Here is a 14,038-nt window from a genome sequence, read left to right on the forward strand (position 1 = left end):
CTGTGAAAACAGTTACATTATTTAAAATTTAATACCAAAATAAATAGTTTTTTTCCGTGCCTGATAGAATGTGTTTAGAACTTCTATGTTTCACAGAATTCAAATTATAACGCTTTTTCAAAGCAGATTTCAATATCGGCTAAGCCTTTATTCACGCGATTGATAACCGAATTCATTGTTGGCCGACAAGGAAATTAAAAGCAATGATTAAAAATTTTTATCTGTTGCCAGCTTCTATTTAATAGCAAATAAAATACTTGACATTGATTTTTAATAATATAAGGCTTTTAAAAGGAGTTTCAATTTTCCCTCTTGATTCTACAGTTGCGACTCAGTCGGGGTTTTTTTTTTTTTTAATTTTTAATTTTTAATTTTACCGTTGCTTGTTGATACAGTAGTCACATTTAACTAGAAAATTTTTCGATTTAACTGTTTCTCTTCTAGCAAACACAAGTAAAAAACTAGTTATCACCTGTTCCTATCAACTTCGATCTGTTGTACACTAAGCATCGTTCTATTGCTTGCTTTGTTCTCTGAGATATAGTTCCTTCAAAATTGTGCTCACCCATAAACATACTGAGAGGAATCTTCGGAAAGCTATAAAAACATTGTTGTTTATCACTCCTTAAAAATACACCATAACCAGTAATTGCACTCAATCTCAAAAATATCCCCCCCCCCCTTTTTCACTCCTTGAAAGCCTGTCCCGTACTTACTGCTCTTAAATCTGGCAACCCTGATCCTGACAGACAGAGAGAGATCCGGACAGGGATACTTTCAGCTTTATTATTAGTAAAGAAGATATTAATGCATAGATAAAAGGCAGCCAATAACAGGAAAAGTAACTATATTAAACAATTGAACATACAACAAAAGAAACAATTCAAAATAAACCCGACTTAAACTAAAAAAACCGTTTTTTTTTACCAACCCGGATCATGGCATGTAGAGAGCCTAAAAAAGACAACCCTCGGGCTTCCGCTCGAGGTTTGTTACAGTAAGTACTCCACATCTCTTGAATTTCGGCCCAAGGTTTGCCTTTAGAATTGGCTTTGTTTACAGCCGTAAGTCGATCTTGAATTTGGTTTTTGCAAGATCACGTAAAACGAGTAAGTGATTCACTAAGAATAGGACCGTTCACTTGGCGATCTGGAGAACCTGGCAGAAATATGTTTATTTCCTGATGAAATTTGTAACTAGAAGTCCAAAAAGAACAAGTTGAAACATAAAATATGTAGTAACAAACTATTGGGGTGATTCCTGAAAATGCGTCAATTTACCTTTCCGTAGACAGCTGTTTCATTTCGAACGTGTTCCGGGAACATTTCCTTAGACCACGGCGGTGATCGCTCCACGTATACCTTCTTTTTAATACCCTCTTCATAAACATCATAATTGGTGGCAGCTGGAATGGCTGGGTCCTAGAGGGCAAAATTATGCTTTATTGAAAGAAATATATCACAGAGCTCAATTTTAGGTAAAAAGGTAAATCAAGTGTTCTTTAGGACCTTCTTCTGAAGGTTCACTTTGTATGATAAATTGATAAGTTGTGTCAATTTATGTTTGCACAGGAAACCAAATAAGCAAGCTTGTACATTAAAGCTAACACACAACAAATGACAAAAATTTGTAAAAAAATTTAAAAAGTAAACAATAGGGAAGTTTTCGATTTTTCAATTTTATTTTTATATGATAGAGTAACATGTATGAACATCATAGGTGAAAATAAGTTTGCGATACGATAAGTAGTTTTTTTTAAATTAATTTTTAAAGTTCAAGCGCTTGTGACGTCAAATGGCACAGGAAGTGACGTCATGCCCTCTTCCGCCACGGGAGAAGCCAAAGGACGTGCAGTTGACTTCGAAGACGAAACGTAAGGCTTACCTCCTCGCATTTAACTCCTCGCGATTCTGGAACATTAAACCTCTCATCCTCTCCGAAATATTCGAATACCATTATTGATGTTACTTGAGGAAGATTATTAGATTGTGCTTTAACGAATCCGGCCTCCATAGAGTGTTCAAAGTTATAATTGAATTTCTAAAAAATAAAGATATCAGCGCGCTCAAAATGTCCGTAGCGAAAAAAAGGTGTTAAAGTCTGATTCTTGTTAAAGAATCAGACTTTAACACAAGGGATCTTCGGCGGAAGGCTGCCCATTAGTGCCCTGTGACGTAAGCTAGTGACGTTTCAGAAGAGCGCACTTTTGCGCGTGGATTTTTAAAAATTCATTAAAAATCAATCACGGTGTTTTAAAATTCGGCGATGGTGAATTTTTTAGTTTTGAGGGTCAATTAACAATATCCAATAGTCAAAATATGAACATTTAATAGGTTGCAACTTCCCTATTCTCAGATTCAGCGCTTTACCTTCCTACGGCAGTATAATAATCTAAGCTGAAATGCAAAACAACGCACACGGTTTCGATTAATACAAGCTAGGTGGACAAAAGACAAGTTCAGAATTCATCATTTCATCAAACAAAATGAAAGAGTTCCTAAATTCACATGATTTAATTGTTCAAGATGGATATTATTTATGCTGGTAAGTGCTTTTTTTTCCTAATTTAATTACTCTATTTGATAATTAAACAATATTAAAACATTTTTATGGGTAAATGAAGGAGTTTTTGCTCGTTTGAAAACTTTCAAGTAATGGTAATGATTTTAACCTTTTGTACCCGGGGCTAAATTTTCTGTATATAATAGCTGCACTTTTTCCATTATTAACAAGGCGTATTATAGTCTGCATACTAGAGTACAGCATTTTTTTTTCTCTAGAGTACTTTCTTTCGAGTAGGAATTCTTTGAAGAAGGAATGAAGCACCCAAAACTTTGGGTAAAAAAAAAAATGTTGTACTCGAGTGTGCTGACTGTACTGCCGTGTGCAGGTAAAGGGCAGTAACTGCAAATTTTCCATTTTTCATTTTTTTTGCATTTTTGTCATCTATTGTACTTTATTGTACAAGCTCGCTTATTTGGGTTCCGCTGAAAAAAAGGCGCGAAAAAAGCGTCTAATTCCAACGTTTTCCTATTATTAGTGTTGAATCCGCCACACATATCTTCAAATATCTCGAAAACTCATTTCTGCAGATACTGCCGTTTACCTGCACACGGCAGTGTAATACATCTTATTAATCATGGGAAAGCTGCAGCTACTATATAAAAAAAATTTAGCCCGGGTACAAATGGGTACAAATCATTCCCATCACTTGAAAGTTTTGAAACGGGCAAAAAAATATCCTTCGTTCATGTTTAAAAAATAATTTAAATTGCTTAACTATCAGATAGATTTAAATTAGGAAAAAAAAGCACTTACTAGTATAAATATTATCCATCTTGAACAATAAAATTATATGAAATTAGGAACACTTTAATTTTGTGTGATGAAATGGCGTCTGGAAATGAACTAATTTATTCCATTACAAACGTATAACGTATCTTTTTGAACCTTACAACTCACGTGGCGGAAGGGAGTTAGACATAAACAAATAATGAAGTATCAGGTTTTGGTTTATTGTTTACATTATCCCAATACCAACGTTAAGAATTTGGAACATGACTTTTGTCCACCTAGTTTGTACTAATCGAAACACTGAGCAACGCTTTCTTGCAGTCAACAAGCTACATATTCCACCCTTAACATTTTATCTCAAAAGTGCAAAATATGACTACAGGGTGTGGCAGAGAATCATGGCATATAGAGATCTGCTCTGTGGCTGGATATAGCTTGGAATGATTCCTTTTTGTTTGAAATATGAAATGGAATTAATTTTTTTGAACGAAACTGTAATTTCCTTCATGCAAATTTAAGTGGTATTTTTTTTCATTTGGTATGTACAAATTATTAGTTAATAACTTGCTAAAGTGTTGAAATTCAGTTCACTTTTTATTTAAGTGATGTTATAATTTGGCGACCACTTGGTGATACATCACCAAGCTTTTGATCGTCAAGTCTTTGTGGCTAACTTTGCGATATATCGCCAAGTTGCTGATTAAAAAAAATGCTTTCTTTTTAGAGCCGCGAGAATTATTGCATGTTGCAGGAAATCCATCTGTGATATCTTCGATTTTGCACCGAAACTTGCTAAGTTTGGCAGATGTTCTTAAAACTTCGGCAGAATTTAACATCTTATAGTTCGATAACGGATGCACGAGGGCAAATAGACCTCCAAGAAACATGTTTTACTATGCTCTTTCGATTGCTACCTACTTACGTAGATTTTTTTCATTATATTATCGTATGGTTCAGGTCAGTATAGTACAAAATAATTGCAGTTAACGTCTTAATACAGGAAGCACTGAACAGGAGACTTACTAGGATTATAATCCATTTAAGCCCGTACTGTTTCTTGGTATCGGTTATAAACTCTGGGAGATCCTTAAACCTTTCCTTGTCATAAGTAAAATCCTTATTTCCTTCAAAGTGGTCAATGTCCAAGTACTGCACCTCCTGGAATAAAAATACATTTTTTTTTTGGTTATTTACGCAACTTCTAGCGGCATTTCTGAAGCAGTATAGCCTAATCAGGCTCTTGCGCCACAAAACCCAATGAAACCAACCAACCAGCGGCATTTATGCTCGTGTAGAAATATAATCAGAAAAATAATGAAATAGCATAAATATATCTAGGGTCAGTTAAGGTAATTAGAAACAGGGTAAATGGGAGCAAACAGCATTACCCCACATGTAGTGATTTGGAAGACAAAACAAGTAGTGATTGACGCCTGAGCCACAAAGGAAAGACATGTTAAGAATAAGATAAAATAAATAAATAAATACCTTTGTGCTGAACAGTAAAGTAAGACAAAACAACGTTAGAAGAAGCACAAATTTGTAAATTACAGCAGACACGTGTTTCGGCGTTACAGGGAACGCCTTTTTCAATGCAAAAAATAATGAGCTTATGGATGAAAAGACATCCGACAAAAGCTAATTTTTAAGCAAATTTTTAAGAGCATTTGTATGTTTCCCAACAACTGTCAACGTGTTACCATAGTTTAAAGCTGGCAACACAGAGTAAGAACTGTGATAGAGGTAGCATCCCACTTTGAAATGGAAAGGAAAGCTCAGTAAGGACAATTTACTCGAAAAAAAAAGGGGGCGGGCAAACCCGTTGATTCGTTGGAGATCGTTTGCAAACAGTGGATTTGAAAATCTTGATCTTGCGGTTTCTTGAAAACCTTTTTAATATTTACTTATATATGTATTAATTTTTAAGGTAGAAATGCCTGCTGCGGAATACTACATGAACGGTAAAGGGGAAAATAATCCCGAATGCTTTTATAATGAAATGATTTGACTAATAAAACTGTTAATTTCTCTCAAAACAAAGTTCGCTTCTTCAAATGAAGCAAATCGAATTACTCGGTACGAACATGACAAAAAATTTGCAATATGCTGAAATGCGTTTCATGTGTATAAAAACGAGTAAAAAGTGTGAGATTTTTAAGTCTATAATTGCAATTACATTTAAGTTTATCTTATCGTTTACATTATCGTTACATTACATTTTAAGTCAATCTTATCGTTTCGGGCTGATGAGTTACGCAATGTTGCCCGATTGGGTAGAGAAATTCTGCGAGCGGCAAGCTTTCAGTTTTTACTCAATATTTTGAAGTGAAAACTTCTTTAATCGCGTTGAGCATTTTTGAGGTGGGGAAAACACATTCATTTCGCGGCACCGTCACCGACATTTGAAATACAGCGCATGCGCGGCTTCTCTCTGCTCCTTTACGTGAATTGTTTTCGTTGGGATTACTAGCCTCGGCAGCGCGTCAGTCTCATGATCCGAGCAATCTGAACATGTTTAAGCTTATATAATATTGAAGTGAAAACTTCTTTAGGTGTATCTATATCTTATTTAAGCGCGTGTATATACAAAGCGCCTGCAGAAGTTGGACGCTTTGGATATTTTTTGAGATGAAAAGAAACAATGTTTCTGATATCGATGAGATATGTGTTTGCCGTCGCCACTCTGAATATGGACAGATAATTGTAATGCTTGCTGTTTATATTTTACCGGCTAAGTCTATAAGAGCAATACAAGATTTTATATATATATATATTTTTTTATATTTATTCTAAAAACACTTATATGCATTACTTCAAGATAAAATTGGTAAGATCTTTGATGATTTGCCAATATTTTGAGGTGGGATTTTGACATCAACTTTGCAGATGATAAAAATCTACCACTAATTGAATCTGCAAAAAATCAGCAGGGCCCCCAACTGTCTACTAGGATTTCAATGCCAAAGGGCTACGGGCCCCAAAGTGGCACCCCCCCCCCCCGCATCGCGAGGTCTGCAAGTGCGTAGATTCGGACCTACAGCTCGGTGAAGTTACAGAATTCGACTTCTTTCCCTTGTTGTTGTTTTGTCTCAAAAGTAATTTAGTTTTTACACTTCATCTAATTCTACTTTCTAATTAAGTGCTCACGTGAACAAAACGCAACATTTTTAGTTTCGTGAGATGTGGACATACCTGAATGATTCCAGCACTTCTCGTCCTGTTTATGGCCCTCTTCAGATTTTCCATGTTGTCGTATCCATATCGAGAGAGTTGAAAGCCTAGGGCCCAGTAAGGTGGCATTCTGGGTCTTCCCACGAGCTACAAAGGGAAACAAAGTTATTGGACAAGGAACTTTACTTCATTGCACAAACATTTCAAAGAATGACACAGTTTTTTTTTTTTAATTTCATTCTCTGTTGCACAAATTTTTCAACTGTTCTGTGATATATATACGTATATATATATATTATTTTTTGCCGGCTTCAAATATAATAAATTTCTCGGCACAAGTCTTTTTTTTCAACTTTATATTTTTTCATGCTCAAAGGCTCCAACTGTCGACTATCTGCTGTACCAGCGATGTAGTCGAGAGGCACTGCAGGAGTTAGGTGTCTCCCACATTTCATTTGAATTGGGTCATCCCTTCCCAACATTTTTTCATTTTAATTGAAACATCCCCTCGCTTTTGATTTTCAGGGCCGCAGAAGTCAGCTAAGTTGACCCTGTGAATTTCATTCTATTTTTAGTTTTAATTACTCTGCTATATGATGGCATCAAAGCCATTTCCTTATTTGTTTATTTTTACTCAGGACTGCATTACTGGACTAGAATTACGCTAGCAGAGTTGTTGCACTTTAGTTGTCCAACTGAACCAATAATTTTTGTTTCAATTTATGGAAACAACACACTTGTAAATTTCCTCTAATTAGCGCTAGAGGGAAGCACTTCCGAAACCTATTGTGCTTGGCGTGAAAACGCAGCCCACAGTAAATGTCGTGTCTAAAAATTTGCAAAAATAAGTAATTCCGACAAAATTTAAAACTGGCATATCGCAAAAATTTCAACGTTTGTATATTTATTTTTAACAATTCAAAATCTAAAGTATAAACTAACAAACACCACGAAAGATCAAAATTATCCATGGAAATAAGTAATGAAAATGCATCGATTTGAAAACTATTTAACAATTTTTGAACTATCATATTGTCTTGTTGTGATATTTGTAGTGATTGGTTTACTAGTATAAATAATACTTTGATTGTTATTTATACTGAAAATGGTGCATTTTCTTGAAGATCTGTGGAACAACCAGAATCTTGGTGTAAAGTTGAACCTTTATTTTTTACCGAGTAGGGGACTATTTCATGCTTCTAAAATCGAATTCTGCTTACGTGTACGATTTTCCAATCGCCTTCGTAAGAGTACACGAAATTATACTTCTTTATGTTAGTTAAATACGTGGTGACTTCTAACTTGATGTTTAAAAGTGTACAGAGGTTTATAAAGTTTTGCCCTTATACAAAGAAATTTTTTTTAAGATTTATGCATAATTCTTTTTTTTAATTTTTTATTTTGATAGTTATCTGATAAAGTTTCGTTTTTCCGTTTTTACAATATTAGCTAAGGGTATTTAGGTAACGATAACATCGAAAGCTGAAAATTCTATGAAAGAAAAAAAAAACTCACATGCCTACTCCCTCACGTACCCCCGCCCCCACATACAGGGGCGTAGCTAAGGGGGGGGGGGTTTGGGGACAAACCCCCCCCCCCCAAAAAGTTAGTCTCAAAAAAAAAGAGAAAAAGAAGAGAGAAGAGAAAGAAAAAAAAAGAAGAAAAGGGAAAAATTCCAAGCGATTATATATATATATATATATATATATATATATATATATATATATATATATATATATATATATATATAACCCCCCCCGAAAGTCGGGTCTAGCTACGCCACTGCCCACATACGTGACTGGAGGGGGTTGAAGTCCGTACCCCAAAACCGTTGACTTTAATACGTATTGCCAATTCTAAAGTGACGGTTCATACCAATATGAGGACCGATAGGACCAAACCCTCACTCTTGGAGGGCAAACTCTGGCTGCGCTACTCTTAGACGTGAAGTTCAAAATCGTCTAAATCTTCTCTAAACTATAAAAGGTGCACCTGTAGAAGTGTTTTAACGTTGCGAAAAAAAAAACTTTTTGAGATGAGGATAAAAATAAAAAGAAGAATTTTGCTTAAATCTGAAGAAGTTTTTCTGTAATGACTTTTTTCCAGTGCAAGATTTTGTAAATACTCTGTAACACTGGTATTTTTTTACAAAAGTAATTAATATTTCACATTCCATCGCAACTTGAAATTATGTGAATGGTAGTACGATTTTTTTTCTCACTGCTTCCTTTAAAATCGGTTCCATTTTATTTTTTTAAAGGTTAATCTAATTGAAGGCGCTATCTTACCGAAGTATAAAGTTGTATCACGTGCTCAGGATTGTCCCCGACGATCAGAAAGAAGTCCAACACTCCGCCAATAGTACGAAATGAAATAGCGGGGGCAGGCATAAGCGTGGCTTCTGTTATATCATGGAAAAGAAAGAAAAAAATTCTTTGAGTACGAGGCAAAAAAGACGAAATATTTAAGAAACACACAAAACACATATATTTACATAAATACTCAAAAAATATGCGTAAAAACAGGGTCATCATGATCCATCGCTCTATTGTTGTCACATTTTAAACGTGAAACATTAATTATATAAGAAAGAAATTGCTTATATTTTTAACACGCTTTTATTAGCTTCACTTGTATGTTTGTAAGTAATTCTTCTTTGGGACTAAGAGCTAGTGGCTTATCACTGTTAGTACATTCCACCACTTTATGGGCGTTCGTGGGCGTCTACACCGAAGTTAAATTTATAATCTTGCAACTCAATTTTCGCCCACTTTTTGTGATCGGATTCTTTTAAAATTTGGAATGCAACCTCAGACCCGATGACAATGCAATATTCAAATTAATTTATAAGTTATTAGTTTATTCTAATTAACACGCTTTTATTAGCTTAACTTGTATGTTTGTGGGTCCAACTTTCCTTTGGACAAATAGCCAGTGGCTTATTAGAATTACTTACAACGTACAAATCAGAGCTGCGGAGTGTAACAATGTTTGCACATGAATTTACCAGAGAACATTCAAAATGTCTGATGCAAATAATGCAATAGAATACTAAGATACATTCCATTATAAAAATCGAACACACGCACAAAGATTTCATTTAAGAGTTACAAGTGTTAGCAATATTTAGTACCTAAATCTTATTTGAAAAAAAAATACAGTAATAAGGATTTTTTATATTTTAGAAATAAATTAAGAAACTAAAAAAACAAGGTTTTTTTTTAGCAAAATGAACTAAAAAGTAAAAAATTAATTTGAATTTTGACGTCTTGAATTCAAATTATGTTTTTCGCAATCACGAGTGTGTGTATGTAGGCGTGTGTGTTTGTGTGTGGGGGTATGTGTGTTTGTGTGTAGTGGGTATGTGTATGTGTGTGTAGGCATGTGTGTTTGTGTCTGTGTGCAGGCATAAGTGTGTGAGTAGTTGTATGTATAAATGTGTGTGTATGTGGGGGGGGGTATGTGTATGAGTGTATTGGCATATGTGTTTGTGATACCTCTGGGGTGCCAGACTAGGAAGTTATTCGGCTCCTGGCCTGGTTCTAAATTGTCTCTCGAAGTGTCCATAGATGGCACCACCATCTATTGTGTTGTCTTTGTACCGTCCTGGGAAAACAAATCTTGGAAACATTGTGGATTAATAGAGGTATAAGCTTCCTTAGTGGAATAGCAGAAACCTCAATTTGTGTGTGTGAAAGAAAGAAAGAGAAATGCATGTGATGTTTCAAGTAATTTTATGTTAAGAATTTTCGCTCGAAGAATGGTAACAAAACGGAATTTTCTTTTAAGTCGATCAAGACTATAAAATAAATAAAACTATAATCGACAAGATGTCATTTTAAAGATCATCAAAACAACGTGTAAACAATTCTTAAACTAAATCTGCTATACTCTACGCGTCAAATAAACAATGAAGGAAAGGATATTCAAAGGATTCTTCAGTTGAAGTTGTAAGTACCTGAATTTTTTTTACGTTTCTTGAGAACACTTGTTGCTTTAGAAAAAATTTAGATTTGCAACTCACGTTTAAAATGTCCCTTGCTACAGAATTAGATTTCACAATGTTAACAGTAAGTTACGTCTATGATTCAAGAAATAACTCAGTTTAAAGTTAGTTTGCTTCTGCAAGTCTCTAATTTTAAGAACTAAGAGGACTATATATGCTTAATATTGCTATCATGATGTTTGCTATTCACTTTTAAAATGTGGTTACTGCAAGATTCATTAGGTTATTAGACATTTAATTATAGGTTATATGTTTGATACAAGTAATCATTCATCTTATAATTTGTCTTCATCAAGAAGTTTGTGAATCTGCTAAATATTCTTACCATTATGTTTGCAATTCACATTAACTATGGTTTAACGTAGAATAAGATTTCATAATGCTAATTATAAATTATACGTGTGATACAAAAAGTAGTTCATCCTGTAGTTTGTTTCTGCACATATCTTAACTTAAGGGATGGCTAAGAAGTTATGTGCATTTCTTTAATACTTTTACCATTATGTTGGAAATTCACGCTTAACATGCGGCTTGCTGGTAAAACTACTAGATTTCGAAACAGTACTAAGTAAATACTACAAACTTTATTTTATAATGCATAAAGTATAAAACTGTGTAATTAATATTAAAAGTACGCTATTATAACTACGCTATTCAAAATATTATAAATTTTACAATAAGTTTGGAGTACGGCACAAGTAATAGAGCAGCCGCTGTAAGTTATGTTTTATGCAAGTTTTTGCTATATTTATGGCTAAATTTTTATTCCTTTATGCGCGTTACATTTCAGATATATCGGTGAGTTATTTTATAAAATAACTAGACATTCAACTATTTCGTAAGATACCTAATTATCTTATAAAATTATGGCTTTCATGCAATACCTAACTGTCAATGAACTAACAGATTACATGCATTAACAGTTATGTATGCATGTATTGAAATTTTAGATATAATATACGCGCTGCATATGTGCTTATCATCGTGAATATTTCAGTGAATGCAGTTGTTATTGATATTGTAACACATCATAATTTACGTCCTAAAGCATTACTTTTGCTGACGTGAAATAATTTCGAGCTAGCTTTATTAGCTAAATATAAAGTATTGTTTTACACAGTAGTGGATTTTAAAGGGGGGAGGGGACTAGGGAGCCCGTGCTCCCCCCCCCCCCCCCCAAAAAAAAAGGTTGAATTAATTTCACTATTTTATTCATTTCTTTTTAAATGACTTTGCTTTTCCATTTTTTTACGTAATTAATTAAAAAGAACACAAAACACACACAGCATATTTTGAATAAAAGCATTTTCGTTTGCTAAAGAAGTATTACTGGAGTCAGAGGCTCAGAGTTGCAGAATACATTTAACTCACTGGTTTCGAATACAAGAGACTGTATTATTGCGATTCTTCCACTAATTCTTCTTTGATTGAATCAATAATTAACATTTTTTTATGTATAGGTTCACCTAAAAGACTCATTTTGATCCGAGAGCCTATTTGCGAAATAATATATTTCTTTTTCAGCTTATAAAAAATTGCAAATAAAAGAAATTATATGGTAGTTTCTTGGTAAAACCATGATTTTTAATAGAAACGGCATGTAGTATCAATATGTTATCTCAACTATATCATGGCTTTGAAAACAAATCAGCAACTGTTTTGAAATTCACACAGGAATAGTTTTTGAATTCTTCAGTAAAACTTATATGTTATGAAGTTATGATTTTCCTTATAAATTAATTAAAAAAAATCAAGTAAAGTATGGATTTATTTAATAACCTTGCCCTCGTGTTATAATCCTTATGACAATATTCCTAAGTAAAGCCGTTCATTGTCTAGCATCTCGGTGACATTATAATGGGTTTAGTATTTAAATGATTTGAAACGTTAAAGATGTTTTCCGTCCAGGTTAAATGTGCATAATATTCATGTACTTAGAAGTAGATTCATGGACCTGAAAGAATCCTAAGAAAAAAAAAATAAAAAATAAAAAACACGCACATTTAAAAATAAAGTCATTAAAACTTTGTTATGAAACATCGAAGGCGGCGGCGGGGGGGGGGAGGCTATTCAATTTCCCGTGCCCCCTCCAAAAGATTTTTCTGTATCCGCCCCTGGTTTTACATCATTATTTACGTCCTAAAGCATTACTTTTGCTAACGTGAAATAATTTCGAGCTATCTTTATTAGCTGAATATAAAGCTCTTTTAAGATATAGGCTATGCTTCCAGTACATTGAATATGTAAAAAGATAATATGTAACTCGTAATTACGTGCGCACTATTTGATTTTTCGAAATCTGTGTTAAACAACGTTCTAGAATCAAAGGAAACGCCAGGTGAAATCTTCGGGAATATATAGCATTCGAATATAAAAACAAACGAAAAGTTTTAACTGGTATGAGGCATACAAGCCGACGTATCATAATATGAATTCCTAGTAGTGCGGGAGAGGGTGTGGGGTCTCTTAGACTTTAGCGGTTTTTTTTATAATCCGACGATATTATTTATAGCAAACTATGTTGTGATTAGTTGTGTCTGTGTTTATAAATATTCCTTATTAATTCCTTTATTTTGACTAAATTTAACGAACATCTATAAACTTTATGAGCACCTAACTGTTTTCTCAATGCTTAAACTTTTTTATCATCAGCTTTGATAATAATTTCTTTATAATACATATTTACATTAAGTGAATAAACGCGTCCGTAGCAATCTAAATCACACATGCCCCCCAGGTGGTGCTAAACAAGTAACAATTACAAGCTATGTTTACTCAATAGTTTCGCGTCGAAGAGAGCTCAGGTGCCTCCATCTAGTAGAGAAGCTGGGCCTCAAAATTCTCGAGGTATGGACATCCGCCGATAGTAGTGTCACATGAAGTAATGGATGCTGTATTAAGTAATCGCGCCAGGCAGTGATGTTTCTATCAATTTTGCTGAGGTTATACTTCCAGTAATCCACTACTCACAATTTGTGTGATCATATTCATAGTATGTCATAATATGAAAATTTAAGAAGCTTGAGGGTATACGCTATATGTCTAAAAAATGTTTGAGAGTATACGGCGTATATGGAGTATACCCTATGGGAACGCCACTGACACCAGGTCAACAGAAGGTAAAGACTCTAGCGCTGCCTCATTAGAAAGAAGGAGGGGGGGGAATAATGTACTGTTGCACAAAACATTTAATGCTCTTTTCATAATGATCTTTCAGCAGAAGTCTACTTACCCATTGCATTGCTGTTGAGCAGCAGTACTGCGTGGCTTTTCTGATCCTTTTCTACGCAAAGATAAAAGGGATGTACGCCGTACAGATTCTTTTGGCCCTGAAAAATAAAAGTAATATGGTATTAAGACATGAATGAATGCTTTAGGACGCTGAACTAACTACATAACTTGCTGTTGTTGCATCAGAAACTTAACCCCCCCTCCCCCTATTGACTTTCAATCACTGCGCAGAACTGAAGCCTTATCTCTGTTAAAATTTCCCAAGTAAGACATTTTACAGAACGCCATCTCAGGTTTGTGAGTTCAATCCCGGCACCAGCTTCTGCACCAGCTTTA

At 34.3% G+C, this 14,038-nt stretch overlaps 2 protein-coding genes across 3 annotated transcripts in view; both read right to left on the minus strand.

Annotated features, from left to right (window-relative positions):
- The window catches only part of LOC129227044 (ceramide phosphoethanolamine synthase-like), a 183,349-nt gene that overhangs the window by 105,372 nt on the left and 63,939 nt on the right, over positions 1-14,038 (minus strand). The window lies entirely within an intron of this gene.
- The window catches only part of LOC129226270 (probable maltase-glucoamylase 2), a 101,998-nt gene that overhangs the window by 35,136 nt on the left and 52,824 nt on the right, over positions 1-14,038 (minus strand). The window contains exons 2-6 of the mRNA XM_054860871.1: positions 13,704-13,800; positions 8,754-8,866; positions 6,487-6,612; positions 4,318-4,452; positions 1,281-1,421 (exon numbers count right to left, since the gene is read on the minus strand). Of these exons, the coding sequence (XP_054716846.1) occupies positions 1,281-1,421; positions 4,318-4,452; positions 6,487-6,612; positions 8,754-8,866; positions 13,704-13,800 (612 nt within the window). The remainder of the gene's footprint in view (positions 1-1,280; positions 1,422-4,317; positions 4,453-6,486; positions 6,613-8,753; positions 8,867-13,703; positions 13,801-14,038) is intronic.

Source organism: Uloborus diversus, chromosome 7, assembly GCF_026930045.1.
Source record: "Uloborus diversus isolate 005 chromosome 7, Udiv.v.3.1, whole genome shotgun sequence".
Classification (NCBI taxonomy): domain Eukaryota; kingdom Metazoa; phylum Arthropoda; class Arachnida; order Araneae; family Uloboridae; genus Uloborus; species Uloborus diversus.